The sequence below is a fragment of the Dendrobates tinctorius genome, unplaced genomic scaffold, assembly GCF_039654945.1.
Source record: "Dendrobates tinctorius isolate UK_male_01 unplaced genomic scaffold, ASM3965494v1 ptg000046l, whole genome shotgun sequence".
NCBI classification, from domain to species: domain Eukaryota; kingdom Metazoa; phylum Chordata; class Amphibia; order Anura; family Dendrobatidae; genus Dendrobates; species Dendrobates tinctorius.
In genome coordinates this window covers 22,311,691-22,334,617 of record NW_027361714.1, presented here as the reverse complement: position 1 = coordinate 22,334,617, position 22,927 = coordinate 22,311,691, and the positions used below count along the sequence as shown (strand labels likewise).

At 40.8% G+C, this 22,927-nt stretch overlaps 1 protein-coding gene across 3 annotated transcripts in view; it reads right to left on the bottom strand.

Moving 5' to 3' along the window:
* The window catches only part of TPD52L1 (TPD52 like 1), a 295,522-nt gene that overhangs the window by 175,808 nt on the left and 96,787 nt on the right, over positions 1-22,927 (bottom strand). For all 3 annotated transcript variants that reach the window (XM_073575755.1, XM_073575754.1, XM_073575756.1), the window contains exon 4: positions 1,973-2,074. In XM_073575755.1, the coding sequence (XP_073431856.1) occupies positions 1,973-2,074 (102 nt within the window). The remainder of the gene's footprint in view (positions 1-1,972; positions 2,075-22,927) is intronic.

Here is a 22,927-nt window from a genome sequence, read left to right as displayed (position 1 = left end):
AGGACCCAGAGTCTGGATGAAGAGTGGAGAGGCACACAATCCAAGTTGCTTGAGGTCTAGTGTGAAGTTTCCACAATCAGTGATGGTTTGGTGAGCCATGTCACCTGCTGGTGTAGGTCCACTGTGTTTTATCAAGACCAAAGTCAATGCAGCCATCTACCAGGAAATTTTAGAGCACTTCATGCTTCCCTCTGCTGACAAGCTTTTTGGAAATGGAAATTTCATTATCCAGGAGAACTAGTCACCTGTCCACACAAAAGTGCCAAAAGTACCAATACCTTGTTTAAAAACAACAGTATCACTGTGCTTAATTGGCCAGCAAACTCGACTGACCTTAACTGCTTAGAGAATGGGGTATTGTCAACAGGAAGATGAGAGACACCAGATCCAACAAATATCAAAGTAACCTGGGCTTCCATAACACCTCAGCAGTGCCACGGGCTGATCGCCTCCATGCCACGCCACATTGATGCAATAATTGATGCAATAGGAGCCCAGTATTGAGTGCATTTACTGAACATACATTTCAGTAGGCCAACATTTCGGATTTTAAAATCATTTTTCAAGCTGGTGTTACAAAGTATTTTAATTTACTGAGATATTGACTTTTGGGTTTTCATTGGCTGTAAGCCATAATCATCAACATTAACAGAAATAAACACTTGATGTAGATCACTCTGTTTGTAATAACTATATATTATATGAGTTTCACTTTTTGTATTGAAGAACTGAAAGAAATTAACTTTTTGATGATATTCTAATTAGAGATGAGCAAATTTGTTTAGATTTTGTCCCCGAATCTGATTTTGACATATTTGAGCCATATTCAGAAACAATATTTGTGCCGAATGTATGTCTTATGACGGTTCCGAATATATTTGGTAATTTCTACTCCCATTGACTCTAATGACGTTCGGTTGTGTTCAACGAATATTACAAAAACAATATTCGATTCCGATTGTATTTGGAACTGAATCCGAACAAATTCGCTCATCTCTAATTCTAATTTTGAGATAATCAACGGTATTTGTGTAAATGTCCACTTGATATGATTGAACTTTATCTCATCTGGCGGAAATCTGATCTAATATGTGTAAAAAAAAAAGTCAAATTATAGTGACTGCAGCATGTAATATGAAACATAGTTCAAGACAATTCTATAATTGGATATAGAAAGGTTTTGTTTGAGGACAATCGTAGCAGATGAGGGGGGCGACCGTTGGTTTTAGGCTGGGTTCAGTTGAGCGCATGTACAATTGTGTGATTGTCATCTATAAAAATAGAACGATTTTTAACCCATCTTATCCGGATTCTCATCTGCACGTCCATTTTTTACATCCGGATTACATCTCTTTAATATATTACTTATTTAAAAAAGTAATTTAAAAAACTGTTTTCTATGTTAATAATTGCAATGAATCTGGAAACCAAATGCTATACGGATGATGTACATATGGCATTGTTGTTTTTCCGGAGGGAGTTTATTTAGTGAGTCTGATTGGAAAAATTGATCAGTAATGCATGCTCATGCAAATTAGCCCACTGACTTACATTGGTCTGTGTCTTGCATACAGACAGCACAGCGATGTATATATACTACGATCGTCTAAGAACCTTTGTACTAACAAAATATTGCTGTAAATTACCAAATCTGTATCATTAATCTAATTGTTCTGCAATCTGTGAGTGACACTAAGGTTGAACCTACTCTGAGGATAAAATATATTTTGTCCTTTTAGCTGGATCGTATCCAGTAAGAGGACTAGATATTTGGTATTGTTTTAAAAACTGGAAAATAATGTAATCTAATAGAATTTTATGGAAATGGAAAGTTATGCATTGGCATTTGTTGAAACTAACTCATGGACATACGTAGAAAATATTATCGTGAGCACAGACTATTTCCAATTTTCCCATGTTAAAATAAATCTTTTTCTTTAATACAGCATAAATTTTATATTTATTGAAGCACCTCATATCTCCTAGCTTCTTGCCAATGGCGCTTCCCACGTTAGTTATTGCAGCAGAAGCTTTCATCCCAGCTTGGCTTAAGGTTTCCTGTGTCTTCTTGTACCTACAATTAAAACTGCATTAATAGAAAAGTAATTTCACTTTCACCAGTAACCTATAAACAGGAATTTGTGACATTTTCTCTAAAGATTAGATGGCATGTACAATATGTTGTATTATGATTTTGTAAGATACTTAACTTATCATTGCCCCTATCAAGGCAACATACAGTAAATTTATTAAAATTCCTTATGTAATTTGATAATCCATGTCATAATGGCTGTATACTCCTTTTTCAAAGTTAAACCTCAATCTCTTGTAGACTGTGAGCCCTCACGGTCAGGGTACTCTCCTCCTGTACCAGTCGGTGACTCATTTTGTTCAAGATTATTGTACTTGTTTTTTGTTATGTAAAGTGCCATGGAATAAATGGTGCTATAATGATAACTAATAATAATCTCTGTCTATTTAGCCTGAGTGACAGTGCCTCAGGGTCCTTCCTCCCTGCTATTGCTAAGATCTCCCTGCTCAGTACAAGACACAACTGTCAGGCTTGGTGGGTGGAGATTTAATATACTTGGACTCATACAATTCTCATCCTAATATTAGCATTACACAGCCATTCTGCCATAGATTTTCAAAATACGTCCATTAGGACAGCACTGTAGCCTTGTGGCGCTGGGATCCAGGGTACAAGGACAACATCTGTAAGGAGTTTGTATGTGCTCCCTGTGTTTGCGTGGGTTTCCTCCATTTACTACAAGCTATACAGTATATGTGGCCGAAAGGGATAGCATCTGACCAGTTTGATTGCTATGTTATATGGCTACACATAAGGATTATGAAGAGAGGGGGAATCAGGTTGGAGGGTATGAAGCATAGCCTGGATTCTGCTCTAAACAATAACAGCAAGGGTTCAAAGACTTTACTATAGAAGTTTCTCTTTCCTACTGTATAGAAAGAGATTATGTCAATTTCGTGCCTTACAGTCATGACCGAACGTTTTGGCACCCATGAAATCGTTTCAGAAAATTAAGTGTTTGTTCCTGAAAATTATTGCAATTATACATGTTTTGTAATGCAAGTTTATTTCCTTTGTAAGTAAGTTAAAACACACACACATACACACACCATTCTCCCTAAATACTGTGAGCGAAGAGAGAAAGAGGAAGCATAGAGTCAACAATTAACAAGGAAGAACTGTCCAGATGGTAAAGGATTTCTTTGTCTTTAGACCCTGGAGTGCAATGTAAAATTAAAATACTGATGCATCATGACAGTCCCAGAATACATCCAGTGCCAGAAAGGCATTTCCAGCTTTTGTCAGTGTCATTACTGTAGATTACAGTTAATGGCACATTCTATATGCTGTAAAGCAGTTAGTCTGACAGCTTCAGGCACAGATTTTTGGTTGACAATACATAACTATTTTTCCCAGCATAGAAGCTTCTTTATACCTTAAAATAACTTGCCGGTTTAGAGGGATTTTACAGTAAGCGCAGAACCTCTTCATATTGCAGTGGTGAAATCTAACAGCAATTAATACCATATTGTCAGCATAGTCCCGCAATCCAATTAACAAATGGCGGCTAAAAGTCTGCAAATGTTAGGAAATCAAGCCGTCATACAATAAAGGTGGATCAGTACTGCCATTACATTTATATTATATAGAAATTTAGTATTTTATTCCAAATATGTCAGCAAGCTGTTATGTACTGACACACTAAGCACAATGACTAATAATGGGGATGCTAAGTTGTGAACTATTACGCACCTGGGCTCTTAAAGAGGTAATACAAAAAGATTGGGCTGATTAATTCCAGTCATGCCCCATAGACATGTGTGATGCTGTTTCTGGAAGAACATTGGGTCGGGCTGTAACACTCACAATCACATACTGTTTAAAAGGAGTGGCCATTATTTGATGACTCTATGAAACCAGAGTTGAGAAAAAAGACTGGCAGGCTCCTGGTCCAGTGACGATGAAATCAAAGCCCTAGGAGCCTCCTCCTATCTGCTAGCATTCCCAGTTCCTCTTCTGATTTGTAGGCCAGGTGCAAAAAATTTAGGGTGTCTCTGGTTCTCCAAATATTTGGCTCAACTCTATGTACAACTTATTTAAGCTTTTAACTTTGGTGTCTCAAATACAAGTTTGGTCACATATATGTTCTTAACACCACAGGATGTAGCAAAATGGCAGCATACTTTGGACTCTACAGGACAAATTTCCAAACTGATACTCACTTCACGGACATCACTTCCTGCACTGCAGCAGTTGGCCAAAGCTTCGCCATGCTGACTTTCTGCTCTGCCCCATAATGCCTGCCTGCCCGTCACTTTAGTTTAGCTGCTTTTGTATAAGAAAGAAAGAATAATTTCATTGTGAGTAGAGAGCAATATTTTCTGCAGCGTATTCTGGAGCATACCCGATCTCCATTCAGACAGAAGCAACATTTTGCTTATGAAAGCATATACTTGAATTGTATGCAAAGCATTAACTCCTTCACAACATGTGCATCATATGTCGTGTCCCCGTCTATGACACAGGCTCGCATGCCTAGCCCACATGTTTTCCGTCAGATGATGGATGATTTAAACAGCCATCATGTGCCCTGTTAACCTGTTAATTCCTGCTGTCAATCTCTGACAGCGGCTTTTAACACGTGAAGGCAGCGGGGGCGCCATATTCCATGGGCCCATCATGACAGCCGTGGGTCTTATGAAGACCCCTGATGCCTGTCATTATAATCCTCCTGTGAAATCCAGCCCGAGGATGGAATTCAAAGGAGATTGTGATTTTCTTTATGCATAGCAATGCTGATGCACTGATATGTAAAGCACAAGTAATCAGATGATTGCAGTTTCAAGTTCCCTAAGAGGAGCATTAAATTCAGTAAAAAGTTTAAATAAAAAATAAAAAAACACAAGTCCAAATCAAACCCCTTTTGTCCCATTTAAAATTAAAACAATTTAAAAATTACACATTTGTTATCTCTGTGTTCCTGAAATTCTGACCTATAAAAATATAAAATAAATTAATCCGATTGATAAATGTCGTAAAGAGAAAGAAATCAAAATGACAAAGTTGCATAACAGACGATTAAAACATCCTATCCACCACAAAATGTTATCAGTAAAAACATCAAATAAGGGCGCTAAAATAAGCCCTCACACAGTCCCATATCCCAAAAAATGAAAACATTACGGGTCTCAGAAAATGGAGACAAAAGCAAAATATTTTTTACAAATTTCCCAATTTTCTTCACCACTTAAATAAAAAAAAAACTATACATGTTTGGCATCTGCATACTCGTACTGTCTTGGAGAATCATATTTCCTTGTCAGTTTTACCATATTGTGAAGATTCTAAATAAAAAAAATTGGGAAATTGCATTTTTTTTTTTTTCAATTTAAACGAACTTGGAATTTTTGTCCTGTTTTCCAGTACACTATCTGATAGAATAAATGGTGTCATTCAAAAGTACATGTAAAGAAAGAGTCGCTGGCTCTGAAATGTTTAATGATTGCTGTTTAATTTTGATGCAAATGCAATTAGATGTTTCAGCCCAAACAAGGCTTTTTTCAATAATGTACTAAAAACCTAGGATGGGTGGAAACGTGCAGTTGGATTTGCATTGAAATTAAACAGTAATCATTCGACATGTGAGTGCCAAGACCCTTTCTTTACGTGTATACACCACAAAACAGCATGGCCCATTGTTTTTTTACTTTCATTCAAAAGTACAACTCATCCCGTAAAAAAACAAGCCCTCATATGGCTATCTTGACAGAAAAATAAAAAGTTAGGGATCTTTGAAGAGGGGAAGAAAAAAAAAACAAGAAAAAAGGAAAATTGCCATGTCCTGAATGGGTTAATTTATTCATCTGGACTACTCTCACGTATGTAAAATGTTTTTTTTTTTACAGTTGTACAGTAAAGCTCCAATTTGTCAAAGCTTTTACACCAGAAAACTGGTGTAAGAAGCTTTGAAAACCCAAAGCTGAATAAAAATTTTGGCATTTTTGCTCAGATCCAAAGTGGGTGTAACAGGGTGTGGCGACTATCACTTGTCAAATTAATGATGAGTGCTGTCCCGGACTGGAATAAGATATGTGGCGAAGCTCATACGAAGGTACACAGCACTTTGTGTCTCGGCTGATTCATCAACAGGTATGCGCCGCCGAATGTATCAGAGGCCTCAGACTCTACCCCGCCGACTCATCAAGACACTGGTCTTGAAGAATTAGGGCCTAAGTGTCTCATTTATCAAAACGGTCTTTGTTGCCCATGTCAGTCAATCAGAGCTCAGCTTCCATTTCTTAAATACAGTTGTGGCCAAAAGTATTGACACCCCTGCAATTTTGTCAGATAATACTCAGTTTCTTCCTGAAAGTGATTGCAAACACAAATTCTTTGGTATTATTATCTTCATTTAATTTGTCTTAAAGAAAAAACACAAAAGAGAATGAAGCAAAAAGCAAAACATTGATTATTTCACACAAAACTCCACAAATGGGCCAGACAAAAGTATTGGCACCCTCAGTCTAATACTTGGTTGCACAACCTTTAGCCAAAATAACTGCGACCAACCGCTTCCAGTAACCATCAATGAGTTTCTTACAATGCTCTGCTGGAATTTTAGACCATTCTTCTTTGGCAAACTGCTCCAGGTCCCTGATATTAGAAGGGTGCCTTCTCCAAACTGCCATTTTTAGATCTCTCCACAGGTGTTCTATGGGATTCAGGTCTGGACTCATTGCTGGCCACCTTAGAAGTCTCCAGTGCTTTCTCTCAAACCATTTTCTAGTGCTTTTTGAAGTGTGTTTTGGGTCATTGTCCTGCTGGAAGACCCATGACCTCTGAGGGAGACCCAACTTTTTACACTGGGCCCTACATTATGCTGCAAAATTTGTTGGTAGTCTTCAGACTTCATAATGCCTCATAATGCCATGCACACGGTCAAGCAGTCCAGTGCCAGAGGCAGCAAAGCAACCCCAAAACATCAGGGAACCTCTGCCATGTTTGACTGTAGGGACCGTGTTTTTTTCTTTGAATGCCTCTTTTTTTCTCCTGTAAACTCTGTTGATGCCTTTGCCCAAAAAGCTTTACTTTTGTCTCATCTGACCAGAGAACATTCTTCCAAAACATTTAAGGCTTTTTCAGGTAAGTTTTGGCAAACTCCAGCCTGGCTTTTTTATGTCTCGGGGTAAGAAGTGGGGTCTTCCTGGGTCACCTACCATACAGTCCCTTTTCATTCAGACGCCTACGGATAGTACGGGTTGACACTGTTGTACCCTCAGACTGCAGGGCAGCTTGAACTTGTTTGGATGTTAGTCGAGGTTCTTTATCCAACATCCGCACAATCTTGCGTTGAAATTTCTTGTCAATTTTTCTTTTCCATCCACATCTAGGGAGGTTAGCCACAGTGCCATGGGCTTTAAACTTCTTGATGACACTGCGCACGGTAGACACAGGAACATTCAGGTCTTTGGAGATGGACTTGTAGCTTTGAGATTGCTCATGCTTCCTCACAATTTGGTTTCTCAAGTCCTCAGACAGTTCTCTGGTCTTCTTTCTTTTCTCCATGCTCAATGTGGTACACACAAGGACACAGGACAGAGATTGAGTCAACTTTATCCATGTCAACTGGCTGCAAGTATGATTTAGTTATTGCCAACACCTGTTAGGTGCCACAGGTAAGTTACAGGTGCTGTTAATTACACAAATTAGAGAAGCATCACATGATTTTTCGAACAGTGCCAATACTTTTGTCCACCCTCTTTTTTATGTTTGGTGTGGAGTTACAGTCATATGTTAAAGTTTGGGCACCCCTATTAATGTTAACCTTTTTTCTTTATAACAATTTTGGTTTTTGCAACAGCTATTTCAGTTTCATATATTTAATAACTGATGGACTCAGTTATATTTCTGGATTCAAATGAGGTTTATTGTACTAACAGAAAATGTGCAATCTGCATTTAAATAAAATTTGACCGGTGCAAAAGTATGGGCACCTCAACATAAAAGTGACATTAATATTTCGTAGATCCTCCTTTTGCAAAAATAACAGCCTCTAATTGCTTCCTGTAGCTATTAATGAGTTCCTGGATCCTGGATGAAGGTATTTGTGACCATTCCTGTTTACAAAACAATTCTAGTTCAGTAAAGTTTGATGGTCGCCGAGCATGGACAGCCCGCTTCATTTCATCCCACAGATGTTCAATGATATTCAGGTCTGGGGACTGGGATGGCCATTCCAGAACATTATAATTGTTCCTCTGCATGAATGCCTGAGTAGATTTGGAGCGGTGTTTTGGATCATTGTCTTGCTGAAATATCCATCCCCTGCGTAACTTCAACTTCGTCAATGATTCTTGCACAGTATTGTCAAGAATCTGCTGATACGGAGTTGAATCCATGCGACCCTCAACTTTAACAAGATTCCCGGTGCCGGCATTGGCCACACAGCCCCAAAGCATGATGGAACCTCCACCAAATTTTACTGTGGGTAGCAAGTGTTTTTCTTGGAATGCTGTGTTTTTTAGCCTCCGTGCATAACGCCTTTTTGTATGACCAAACAACTAAATCTTTTCATCAGTCCACAGGACCTTCTTCCAAAATGTGCTTTTGCATACCTCAGGCGACTCTGTTTGTGGCGTACTTGCAGAAACGGCTTCTTTCGCATCACTCTCCCATACAGCTTCTCCTTGTGCAAAGTGCACTGTGTTGTTGACCGATGCACAGTGACACCATCTGCAGCAAGATGATGCTGCAGGTCTTTGGAGGTGGTCTGTGGATTGTCCTTGACTGATCTCACCATTCTTCTTCTCTGCCTTTCTGATATTTTTCTTGGCCTGCCACTTCTGGACTTAACAAGAACTGTACCTGTGTTCTTCCATTTCCTTACTATGTTCCTCACAGTGGAAACTGACAGGTTAAATCTCTGAGACAACTTTTTGTATCCTTCCCCTGGAAAGCTATGTTGAATAATCTTTGGTTTCAGATCATTTGAGAGTTGTTTTGAGGAGCCCATGATGCCACTCTTCATAGGAGAATCAAATAGGAGAACTACTTGCAAGTGGCCACCTTAAAGACCTTTTCTCATGATTTTATACACCTGGCTATAAAGTTCAAAGCTCAATGAGGTTACAAAGCCAATTTAGAGCTTCAGGAAGTCAGTAAAAAGTAGTTAGGAGTGTTCAAATCAAAAAAATGATAAGGGTGCCCATACTTTTGCACCGGTCAAATTTTGTTTAAATGCAGACTGCACATTTTCTGTTAGTACAATAAACCTCATTTTAATCCAGAAATATAACTGAGTCCATCAGTTATTAGATATGTGAAACTGAAATAGCTGTTGCAAAAACCAAAATTGTTATAAGGAAAAAAGGTTAACCTTAATAGGGGTGCCAAAACTTTAACATATGACTGTATATCCAATTTGGCTTTAGGACAATTCTTTTTGTGTTTTTCATTTAAGACAAATTAAATGAAGATAATAATACCAAAGAATTTGTGTTTGCAATCATTTTCAGGAAGAAACGGAGTATTATCTGACAAAATGGCAGGGGTGTCAATACTTTTGGCCACAACTGTAGGTCTAGTGTAATGAAAGCTGCATAGACAGGGTTTATATATATATATATATATATACACACAAATCTGATAAATCTTTCCCAATTATAGGGCATTAGTACAAATCATTTATAAATAAGAAAAGAAGGGAATATCAGGATGTCTAAGCCTCAATCAGGTCTAAGGTTAATTCAGTAATTCATGAAAATTAGTAAGTGCTATTCCATTAAACATCATTGGTCACAGATTGACAAGCAACTGAAATGTCTACAATAATCTTTCATCAATAATAAATGCTGCTTTCTTTATTGCCTATAATCTAAAAAATATAGTATAAATAAGAGTGCAGTACTTTCGGTAATAATGTAGATCCAAGGGTAGGTTCACATTATGTTTACTGGGTAACGCATAGCGTTGACGGGCTGGTTAAACGGTATAGCATAACGCGACCTCTGCTATGAGGTTCAGCAGCAGCGACAGCAGATGCAGGTCGCTGATGTTGTGGTCTCTGCAAGTAGGCTGGTCCAGCTGGAACCCAAGGTTGCCCTCCCAGAAAGGTTTTCCGGAGGTAGAGACAAGTTTTTTGTGTTCAAAGAAGCTTGCAAACTGTATTTTAAACTTTGTCCTCTCTCCTCGGGAAAAGAGGAGCAACAAATTGATATTGTGATCTCTCTGCTGCAAGGAGCTCCTCAATCCTGGGCTTTTTTTTGCTGCAGAATTCAATTTGTCTTCAGTCTGTGGAGCGATTTTTTGGGGATCTAGCCCTTATCTATGATGACCCTGACTGAGATTCCTTGGCTGAGTCCAGGCTACTACATTGCCTTCAGCAGGGGAATCCATCAGTGGAGACGTATAGCTCTAAATTCCACAGATGGGTAACTGATACAAAATGGAATGACCGGGCTCTCAGAAGCCAATTTTTCCAGGGCCTAACTGAAAGGTTGACGGATGCTTTGGCAGTGTATAAGACCCCTGAGTTCTTGTAGACTGCTATGTTGTTGGCTATACGTGTTAATAGACACCTTAGGGATAGGTGGGTAAGACCACCTTCTCTGGAGCCTCTTTTTCGGGTTATTGCTCTTTTGCCATTAAAGCGGTCTAGAGGAGAACCCGTTCTGGGGAAAGTGGAGGAATCCATGCAGTTAGGGGGTGCCTTGTACATTTCCCCGGAGATTTGCAAAAAGAAAGGAGTGGGTTTTTTTGTGGAAAAAAGGAGATTGATAAGATAGGAGATTGTTTTATATTTAAAATACAATTTATATTCAAAATACAAGATGTAATAAGACTTGGTTATCTCATAAAGGATTTTATATATGCGGTCACCATCCTTGTAAAACTTGCGGTTATGTACAAAAAAACACAAGATTCACATCCATTGTAACTGGCATCTCCTATTCGATCAATTCTCATATGAATTGTGACACGGAAGGTCTAATTTTTTAATCGAATGCACTATTAGAAAATTGCAATACGTTGGTTGCACTATTGGACCTTTTAAAAACAGGTTCAGAAAACATTTGTCTGAAGCTTCTAGTTCCAATACACATACCATATCAGCAGTGTCTAATCATTGTAAATTTTTTCATGGAGGAAGTACAAATTCCCTTAAAGCAATTGGCATCGAAAAAGTCTTTAGACCTTCCAGGGGAGGTGATTATAAACGTAAAGTTTTAAACCGTGAATCCTTATGGATTTTCAAACTCCAGACAAGAATATCGACAGGTTTAAATAAACGGCAAGATTTAATTTTACAATATGATTAAATAAAATTTCTGGTATTTTTTTCTGATAAATATTTTTTTTTTCTGTTTTGTCATATTTTCCAATTGTCTGTATATTTTATTTATACCATCTTGTTCATCTTATATTTAATTGTCTGATTTAGGATTGGATATTGCCTAATCTACACACCTGTTATTTTAATTGTGTTTTGGTATTTTTGCTTCCCATGTTTCAGCACACAGCATTCCATGATTAAGACCCTTACGGGTCGAAACGCGTTGGTTGCTGTTTGTACCTGCGACCCCTTCTATGAGATGCTATTGCATGAATTTTGTGGCTTTTTTAAATATGTGATATAATAAATTGGAATTTTACTCAAGTCTCTATGCTGGAGATCACTTCTTTTTTTTCTCTGCAGGAGTCAAAAATGTCAGGGGCTGATGCTTTGTCCCTTAGCTTCCATGGTGGTGGTGACATTGAGAACCATGCCCCGATTTTGCAGAGGGGGTAGTCATTTCCTCATTGTACCCAGAACTGGAGGGTGAGGTGTTGGAGGCCCAGGGGGTGCCCCCAGCCTCCTGCCCTTCAGGAAGGTTATTTGTACCATCTAACCTGCGCTGCAAAGTAAATAAGGTGCATCACAACTTGCTGGCCATCCAGGTGGTAAGGCAACTGCTGACCTAATTTCTCTTTTTTGGTGGCAGGGGTTGCATCGGGATGTGGTTGAACATGTATATGCTTGTAGTATCTGCACGCTTTCTAAGGTATTGCATACCCGTCCGTCTGGTACTCTTCTACCGCTATCTATTCCTAGCAGGCCATGGATGCACTTTTCCATGGAATTTATTACTGACCTACCAGTACATACAGGCAAGACTGTGGTTTTGGTGGCTGTACATAGGTTCAGTAAGATGCTTCATTTTGTTGCATTACTGGCACTTCCGAATGCCAATACTATTGCTCAGGTATTTATAAATGAGATTGTGAAGCTTCAAGGGGTTCCCTCAAATGTGGTGTCAGATCGAGGGACCCAGTTTGTTTCCAAGTTCTGGAGGGCGTTCTGTTCTCGACTGGGGGTGCAGCTGTCCTTTTCCTCTGCCTTCAATCCCCAGTTGAATGGACAGACTGAGCGCGTTAATCAGAATTTGGAGACTTACCTCAGGTGTTTTGTCTCCGAGAATCAAAAGAATAGAGCATCCTAATTGCCGCTGGCATAATTTACTATTAATAATTATCATCAAGGGGGCGTGCCCATATGATGGACTGAGAAGACGCGTGACTGCAGAACTGCCAGGCATCTTAACTAATCGACTGTAGAGCCCTGCATCGGTGATCAGCCTTACCCATGGATGGGTCCCAGGAGGCGGGGGGCCCCTGTGCTCTCAGGAGCGGTGTCTGCTGGCCCTGCGACTGCTCTGGATGTCTTCCTCCAGCAGGAGCAGAGCGGAGCTTGGTCCAGGTGCCATCTTGCCAGGTGGAGGAGGCGGCTGAGGAAAGTATAGAGGGACGCGATGTTTGATGTAATGGAGGGAGAACAGCGGCTGGTCCCGGCGGGCACTGGGTCCACAGGGGGTAGGAAGAGTATAATAATAGGAGAGGACTCAGGGCAGTACTGCACAGTAAAGGGCCTGTCACACTAAGCGATATCGCTAGCAATATCGCTATAACTTGTGACGTTATAGCGATATTGCTACCGATATCGCTGTGTGTGATACTTACCTACGACCCGCTCCCCCCGCTGGTTATCGCTGATCGCGCGAGAACGTCCTGGACTGTTTGTCGTCATCAGCTTCCTGCGGCGCTTCCTGTGGAGAGACGAGCGTGGAGCTGGGCGGGAGGACGTCAGGATCTCCTAGTGTGACAGGTAAGTAGCGACCCCCGACCCCTGTGATGTCGCTGGTGAGATCTGCCTGTGTGGCAGCTCACTAGCGACCACTTAGCGATGCACCAGCGATCCTGACTGCGTCATATCGCTGGTCAGGATCGCTGGTGCATCGCTAAGTGTGACAGTACCTTTAGAGCCCTGCAAACATCATCCAACCCGGTCATCCTGATGCACAATATGGTGGATCACCGCAGGCAGACAGGGGAGATATCCTTTCTCTCTCACCAGGACAGTCTCATATTGCTGAACCTGAGGGGGTGCCTGAAAGATTTTGACTCACATGGAAAGGAGTAATAATAATAATAATGGGAAAAAAGGATTATGGCCTTCTTAAAAGAGTCCCCCTAAGTTAACCCCAAGCATTGCATGTGAGGAAGATGGGAGTGAATATATGGAAGAATCCTCTGTTGAGGAGGGAGATCGCCCAGATGAGAACTTTCCCCCACAATGGATGAGGTTCTTTTCACGTTTCCATTTAAAATCAGACTTTAAAGCCTTTATAACAGAGGTTAAAGACACATGCAGGTCTGAAATTGCTTGTCTGCAGTTTCTGTCAGGCAGGATCGATTCATTGGAGGGGGATCACGATTTCACCAGATCTCATATGGCAGAACTCCACCAAACAGCTATTTTGCACCAGAAAACGATTAGACACCTCTGGGTCCAAATAAAGGACTTAGACAATTGGGGAAGAAGATGTAACTGTAGATTGAGAGGGGTCCCTGAATCTAATGACCAGGAAAATACTAAAAAGATTCGTCAGGACATCTTTAACTCCATCTTGGGAGATCCAACCTCGAAGCCCATTAAATTTGATTGAGAATGTCGGGCCGTACAGCCCAAGGGATCATTACCGTATCCAAGAGACATCATGTGTTGCCCCCATGATTTGAAACAAAGGAAAGAATTATGGCACATGCCAGGTCCCAAAGAGAAATATTATATACTGCTGCAATTCAACTATTTCAGGACTTATCTCATATTACATTACAAAAAAGAAGAATTCTTAGGCCTTTGCTGTCCATCCTGAAAGACCTTAAAATCCCCTATAGGTGTGGTTTTCCTTTCAGTCTAACAGTCTGGAGAGAGGGTGTATGGGTGACACTGAAATCCATGGAGGACTTTCCAGCCTTATGTGATACATTGGGACTTCAAGTCCCTAAGATTCCGGATTGGGACATTCTGGCCTCCGGGGGTCCACCTCCACCTCCGGTTTGGTCGCACAAAAAGAGAAAGAATTGTATGAAGGGTGGAGGCGGCAAAAAAGTGGCACCCCAAAAAGAACCTTGTTGACTTATTAGTTATAAAATAATCTGTTTTTGATGGTCTTTTACTCCCATGTTGCAAGATTAAGCAGATAGAAGTTGTGTATATCTCTTTAAAAGTGTTTGCCGCTGCAGGCTCATATTTCTAATATTCCTTCAGTTTTTGAATGGCGATTTTTTTATTTCTTTTATGTAAGCAGTGTAAGGCAGCGGTTGCACCGTACACAGTGATGAGGCAGTGATCCACAAAGTTCAAACATAAAAGCCTTTTTAATGTGTTATCATCACACAGAAAAGATTCCAATCCACACAAATGCAAATAACCAGTGCATATTATCAGTGTTCACTTCACACCAGTTCATAGCACTATATAGTACCCGGCATCCTTTAGATTGCAGTCACTACACACGCTAGTCCTCCACTGACTAGTTCCCGTGGGTGTCCTGCACCGATATATCACAGTCTCTACTCACAGCTGTACCCAGTTCTCGATATCATCCGGGTCGCAGCCGGGCACAAGATATTCGCCTCCGGTTCCAATCACCGTGGATGGCAGCACCACCCTGTATCCTGTGGGTTCCAGGCCTATAGGCTCTGCTCTGTCCTGTGCTCTGCACACCAACTGCTCTGCACAGCAATAAGCACCAACTCACTCTGGCCCTGACACACCTGAGACTCCTCATACTTATTCAGCGCTCTCTAACCCTTTTCTGCAGGGCTTTTATCACAGAAACCTGTGGCTTTCAGCCACATGGAAAACCTGGGTCCGGAATGGAACAGACTGCAACACTATCATACTGCAATCTGTTTCATACACAACATCCAGAGTAGATTTCCCTAAATCTGTCTTGGACAAAAGCATGTCCAAGATTACAATTATTCATCATTTCTTGTCTGCACTACAGTCACTGCTATACCTGTTACTGCCATGCACACCCACGGACTTTGTACGCCTCCGTGCACCTCCTGGGGAGAACATACAGTGCCCCCTATCTGTAACAGGTAGGTAATCCTGCCTGTTATAGATAATATTTGCCTGGGGGAGCCCTGGTTTGCCCTGCAGTAGAGGATAGTTCTGTTTTTTTTTTTTTTTTACTTTTGTGCTTCTCCATGTAGATTAGACACTGGGCTTCACCTCCCTGAAAATTCACTTCTGTGGCTAAGGGGAATTTTTTTTCCCTACCTGGTGGGTTTGGTTTGTTCCACAAGTATAGCCACAGACCAGGTAATTTGTTCCTGTGAACTATGGATCTTTACTTGACAAAGTTGGTAATTGCCTTCTATTCTTTTCTTCATTGTTCTTTATGCTGTCTTTGTCTTACCCCCCCTCCCTAGTGTTTTCTTCCTATCCATTTTTCTGGATACAGTCTCTAGAGAAGGCAATGCAGAGTAACCTGAATAGGTAGGTCCATCACTGCATTCTGAAGACAATGGGAGAGTTGAGGTTCTTGGGGCTCCTGGTATATGTGAGTAACCTAAATTTGCACCATGACAAGCATAATATCTTTTAACGTTAGGGGTCTTAACTCTCCTAGAAAAAGTAGACTCTCCCGAAAATCAGAGGGCCGATAGAGTGTTTCTCCAAGAGACGCAATATGATAAGGCGCGCACCTTTAAATTTGCCTTTAACTTTTTCCCTACATCTTATTCTGCTTTTACTGATAAAGAGGGAGAGTGGCAATATTAATATCATCAAAATGCCCCTTGCAAGTAAACACGACACATATTGATCCTGGGGGGAGATTTGTAATTTTAGAAGCCTCCCTGAGGGGCAGGTCTATCATTTTATGTAATCTATATGTTCCAAATACAGGTCAGATAAAATTTTTGCTAAATGTTTTTTCCCCGATTCAAAAACTTTTGACCGCAGCCTTATTGGTGGGTGGCGATTTTAATGTCCCCTTCTCAGAGGTATGTGATAGACTCACATAAACCCCCTTCACAAAATCTAATTAGAATGGCAAGAGAATTTAGAAAACTAATTAGGACTAATTCCTTATTTGATCTATGGAGAATAGACCATCCAGGGGATAGGGCCTTCTCATTTTACTCTCCCCCTCATCACACCCATACCAGAACTGACTTCTTTTTTTGCAAATATACTGACCCTCAGAATGATGGAGGGAGCCGAGATGGGTCAAATTATCTGGACTGACCATGCTCCGGTTGTGCTGAATCTTAAATCCACTCAGCCGTGTACTAGGTCTGGCCCTGGCGGCTGATGGAACTCCTTATTAAGGACCCAGCTATTCGGAAGACCTTGTACCATCTCACTAACTTCTTCCATCTGAATGAGGGATCAGTGTCTTCCCCTTCAGTACTGTGGGAAGCTCACAAGGCTGTCATGAGGGGGTATTGCATCAAAGAGGGTTCCAGATTAAAAAAAATACGCTAAAATGGAATTTAATAAATTATCCTCTCAATTAACTAAAGAGGAACATGGATTAGTTGTTTCACCCTCCGTGAAGGTTTTGAACAAAGTTGTGGGGATCAGAAACAAACTAAAAGATCTTTCAATGCGTAAAACAGAAAAACTCTTTCTTTACACAAAGCAAAAATATCACGAAAAGGGTAATAAAGCCCATACGTTTTTAGCTAGAATGCTGAAAGATAAAACTGTAAACTCCCATTCCCAGGCCCTGAGAGGGACTGATGGCACGATCCATTACAATCCAACAGAAATTTCAAAGCTATTCTATAATTTTAATAGGAAATTGTATAATCTTCAAGATACTCTCCCCATAAATAGGATTGATAGAACTAGGGTATTGGAAAGATTTTTATTGAGCCTAAACCTCCCGGTTCGCCTGTCGGAGGCCCTAATTTTTCTTAACCAACAAGTGTACCAGGAGGAGGCTGTAGAAATTTTGAAAGATCTTCCATTGGGTAAATCTCCTGGGTTGACAAATTTATACAAGACCTTTGCAGAGGAGCTCTCTCACCACATGGTCAGAATGTTTAATTCCTTTTTGGAAGGCTCTCCCATCCCAGACACAATGTCACATTCCTATCTAATTCTCATACCAAAACCAGGGAAGGATCCCTAAGATTGTTCAAACTATCGTCCAATTGCATTGATAAACTCTGATTTGAAAATTTTCACTCGCATACTGGCTAATAGGCATAACTGTTGGTTTCCTCAGCTTATTAATAAGGATCAAATAAGTTTTGTCCTTAATCGCCAAGGAGGGGATAATATCAAATGAGCAATAGATTTGATAGAAGTTGCCAATAGTAATAATCTTCTGTCCCTTATATTAAGTTTAGCTGCGAAAAAAAGTATTTGACCTCCTAAATTGGTCCTTTCTGTTTGAGATCCTGAAGATCTTTGGCATTTCGTGTCCTTTCTTGACAGCCATAGGGGCACGCTACAGTTTCCCTTTGGGCTCAGATAAGCATCTCTTCCACTCCTCTCCCTGGTTCATGATATTGAACGGCTCCCGCCAGGAATGCACCCTCACCCCCCTTATGCATAGAACCACTGGCGGCTATGAAAAGACAAAATCCTAACATTTCAGGGATTGAGGTTAGAAACAAAAAGTTTAAGATTTCCTTATTTGCGGATGATGTCCTTCTAACCCTAACCAAATTACATATTACACTACCTAATCTCATGGAGCATTTAAAAAGGTATGGGGTATTATCGAGGTATAAGCTGAACATTTCAAAAACAGAAGCCCTGCCATTGAATATCCCCCCAGAGGTATTAGAGCACTTAAAACTAAAGTTTAAATTTAGATGGAAGACCTAGGCTATTAAATATCTGGGAGTTAATCTGTCTTCTTCCTATGGTAACCTATATAACACCAATTTTCCACCACGTTTGACTGACCTGAGAAGAATGTTGGATAAGTGGAAACCGCTCTCCCTCTCATTAATAGGACAAATTACTTCCATTAAAATGTCGCTTATTCCTAAGTTATTCTACTTTTTTGAGACCTTACCAGTCAACAAGGTACCCATGAAGGAGCTTAGGTCCCTCCAAGCAGCAGTGATGAGGATCATTTGGAATGATAGGTGCCATCGGGTCTCCAAGTGTGTTCTTGTCTCCCATAAATCACAAGGGGGCCTCTTGGTCCCTGACATTCTTAAATACTACTGAGCCACACATTTACGAAGGATTCCCTTGTGGGCTTCGCTATGGGCATATACTAAATGGACAGACATAGAAAAATTGTGGCTAGCACCAATTCATCCGAACTCACTGCTGTGGTCAATTGGGACCTCTAGAATAACGGAGCCTCTGCTGGGTCCCATGAGGCTCACAAGGGAGATATGGATTTCTTGTATGAAGAGGTTCGGCTTGGCCTCCCCTAATTTACCAATGATCTCATTTATATTTAAGCCTTTGCTACCAAACAGTTTGGATCATGCAATGGCCCATCCTTGGACCTCTGCAGGTCTATTTAGGTTTGCAGATGTGGTAGATGTGGGCACGCTGGAGCTTCTTACCTTTGATGCTCTCAAGTCCAAATTCACTATCTCTAATAAAGAGTTTTTCTAGTATTTCTAGATCAAGCACTTTGCTACCTCGATTTATGGTATATCAAACGTTTCTTTACCAACGGATTTCAAGAGGATATGCAGAAGAGGCCCGTCGACTAAAGGTTTAATATCAGAGATATAAAAGATGTTGAATTCACCTCTGGAAGGTCAATAACTTAAACATCCTTACATGAGCAGAAGGGAGTCTGTTTTGGGTAAAGAGAAATCACCTCAAAATTGGCATATTATTTGGGAAAGGACTGCCAAGACTTCCATTTGTGCGCTTTATAAAGAAAATTAGTACAAAATACTGATGTTCTGGTATCACAGATCTAATCTCCTCCACAAGTTGAACCCCCTACTCTTAAATTTATGTTGACATTGTGCTTCTCAGGTGGCATCCCAATATCATATTTTCTGGTCCTGTTCAGTGATCATAGGTTTTTGGGAAGAAGTGAGAGTATTAATTAATAAGGTTCTATATGTCGAGATGGGGTTAGACCCGATTATACTGTATATTTGTTAAATGTCTTCCCTAAGGGGATGGGTAAAAATTCTGCCAAATTGCTACTGCATATCCTTACATTTAGCGATGCACCAGCGATCCAGACAACGATATGACCCTGTCAGGATCGCTGGTGCATCGCTAAATGGTCGCTAGTGAGCTGCCACACAGACAGATCTCATAGCGACATAGCAGCGATCTAGCGGACGATACTTACCTTTCAGACGCGGCGATCTTGACGTCCTCCCATCCGCATCCACGCGTCGCTCATCTGCGCCAGCAGGAAGACCAGCAGGAAGCGCCCGACAAGAAATGGAGCTGCGCGATCAGCGATGGACAGCGGGGGAGCCGATCGGAGGTAAGTATCACACATATTGATAACGCTAGCGATATCGCTGCTGCATCACCAAATCGGTGATGCTTTAGCGATTTTGTTAGCGATATCGCTATGTGTAAAACCCCCTTTACAGTGGCGAGATGTTTGATTCCCCTTCACTGGAAGAAGACCTCTTCTCCTTCCCATCGCAGTTATTGTATAGAATAAACGACATTCACAGAATGGAATACATGACGGCTCTTTTGAGCGAGAGGGTGGATAGGTTTAACTCCATTTGGGATTACTACTGGGCTCATAGAAATGGTTAGGTTTAAATAGATTACTTTGTATCTTCTAGAGCCTGTATCCCTCCTTTTCCCTATCTTACATGTGTAAGTCCTGTATTTTTGTTCGTGTATGTGAGGTACATTTATGCAATATCCAAGATTAAGTTCTTATGTCATTTTTCTGTTTATTGATGGATGATTCTGGTTAATATTTGTTACAGGTATATGGGTACCTAGATTAGCCAGGTAAAAGTGGCAGTCATTGTTTCTCTTACAACTGGGTATTCTAAATACTATATGGAGTGTTTTTCTATGCTCTATCTCACATGGCTTGGGTTCTATAACCTTTTTTCCTCTTCTCTCTTTTTTATAAGATGTCTTTCGAATTTAATTGTATGTTGGGACTTACGTCCTTCTGTTAAAATGTGAAAACTTTAATAAAAATTTACAGTTAAAAAAATAATTGTCAAGAGTGTGCCGGCAGGTCACCGTTCTTTGGTGTGTACGGTTACCATCCACAGTTTGCAACTTTTAGTTGGAGGAGGGGCTTCAGGCATTCCTGAGGAGGAACGTTTTGCTTCGTCTCTCTCTCTTTGGTGTGGGGGTTCTGAGTAGTTTGAAAATCATGAGAGATAGGTACAAACGTATGGCTGACAGAAAACGCTTGCCAGTTCCGGACCTGAATGTGAATGACTTTGTGTGGTTGTCTACCAGGAATATCAAGTTGAAGGTTCCTTGCAGGAAGTTGGGTCGTAGATTTATTGACCCCTATAAAATAACTGCCGTCATTAATTAAGTGTTTCCTCTTGGGCTATCCCAGGCCCTTAAGATCCACAATGTCTTTCACACGTCTCTACTCAAGAAATAAGTGGAACCTCTTCAGTCTTGAGTCCTCACACCTTCCACCATTCCCAATAATTATTGATGGAAATCTAGAGTTTTAGATTTCGATTGTAGATTCTCGCCTCCAACGTCGTTCCCTAAAATAGTTGGTGTACTAGAAGGGTTATGGCCCTGAGGAAAGAATGTGGGTTTCAGTATCAGAGGTGATTGCCCCAGGCTGGTTCGATCATTCCACACCTCTTATCCTGAAAAACCTGGTCCTGAGTGTCCGGAGGCCACTCGTAGAAGGAGTGGTACTGTCACAGGTGTGTTAGATGCTTCAGACAGTCGATCTGCATCTGGCTGCAGATGGGTCTCTGCGTTTGGCAATGCAGATGCCTTCTTAATCATTCTGACTTTTGGACCCAGTAGTAACCTCCCTAGAGCTCTAATTGACAAACCTGGACCTGGGTGTTTATAGACTCTTAGTCTGCTTCAGGGAGTCGCAGGTGATATTCACATTTTCCCTTGTAAAAGTTTGGAGCTATAGCAGTTGGCTTACTTCCTCTCTGGTGCTGTTGGAGGATGTTTGGTTTTACCTCTCTGTCTGTGTAAGCAAAGTTACTTCCCCCTTGTTTGTCTCCCTTCTTCTCTTTTGTGTACAGTGGGGACTGACCAATGCTCACCCCCCCTCCTTAATCAGGGCCTAGTTCTAGGGATATACAGGGCTTAGGTTCCTGCTCGGTGATTGGTGTGGAACCAATATAGGGACGGTAGGGGAGACAGGGTGCTATTAGATCTGCCTAGGGGTCCCCACTCCCCCTTTCCTGAGTGTTTGGGCTTCCTTCCCCTCTTCCCCTTGTGTTGCACTTTGTCTTCCAACACTGTGCCTGACACTTGGCTTCTCCGAACATCTCGATGGAGCCAGGAGACCGACGGGTCCCAATCCTGGCTTTTTCCAAACGTATTCATGGATTAGCGATGGTCAATAAAGCAGATCTGCATTCTTCCACCCGGGGCCATGGTCTGGCATCCAACAGAATAAGAAATCTGTGCCCCTTGTGATAGAGCCATGAAGTCTTGACTGCTGTCCTATAAAGAATCTCTGGTTCTTTTTATTCTCAGGATGTCTTGACTGAATCTCTGTCTCATCATATAGAGGCATATAACCTCTTATTACAGTTAACAAGTGTCCTTCATTCAGTATTCACAATTAAAGGTGAAGATTGGTGACAAGTTCAAGTCGCATTATTTAATCTATTTGCATAGTTTTTCCTCCTCTGTTTTGGAAGTCAACAAACTAGCTGCCTGAATAATGAAACCAATTGACCTGATTAGCAATACCACAAAGAAACGCAGGAAATTAAAAAACAGGAATCATATAGGGTTCCTAATATCAACGTTAAAAAGTGGAAGCTCATGGATGAATGGTGGACCATTCGAGAAAAACTGCATACCGAATCACAAGGAAAAAACCCGAATTTAATGGTCAATAGTGCAAATAAAACTTTACTAGGTTACTGGTCACGTGACGTGGGGGCGGGTGCTATGTCTGAGACATCATGGCGGCGCGCGCGCCGCAATAGGCTGGATCGTATCTCATGTTTCATTCACAGGAGTATTTAGGGAGACCGGTTATAGCACACACCACCCCCTGACGAAGGATTCATTCCGAAACGCGCGTCGGGGCTGTGTTGCTCACTTACCAGCGGTCCTTAAAGGTATACACCCTCAATTGTCCTTGTGCACTTCTATTTCTAGTTTTTTCACTTAGCACTTTTATTTGCACTATTTGGATGAACATTTCACTATTTGATGGCTAATATTGTACTTTTGCAGTTTTTCATTGAACATACTGACACTTTGTTTAAGCCTACATAATTGTTTTGGCTCTTTATATATTCTGGTCACTCTTTTATTGGACAATTAATTTAAAAAGGTGTAATTACATTATCTTACATATGTGGACCGTTGTGTATGTTGTTTATTAAACCTATATTGGTATATATTTTAATTGATTTGAGCACACATTGCTTTTTTATACATATGTACCA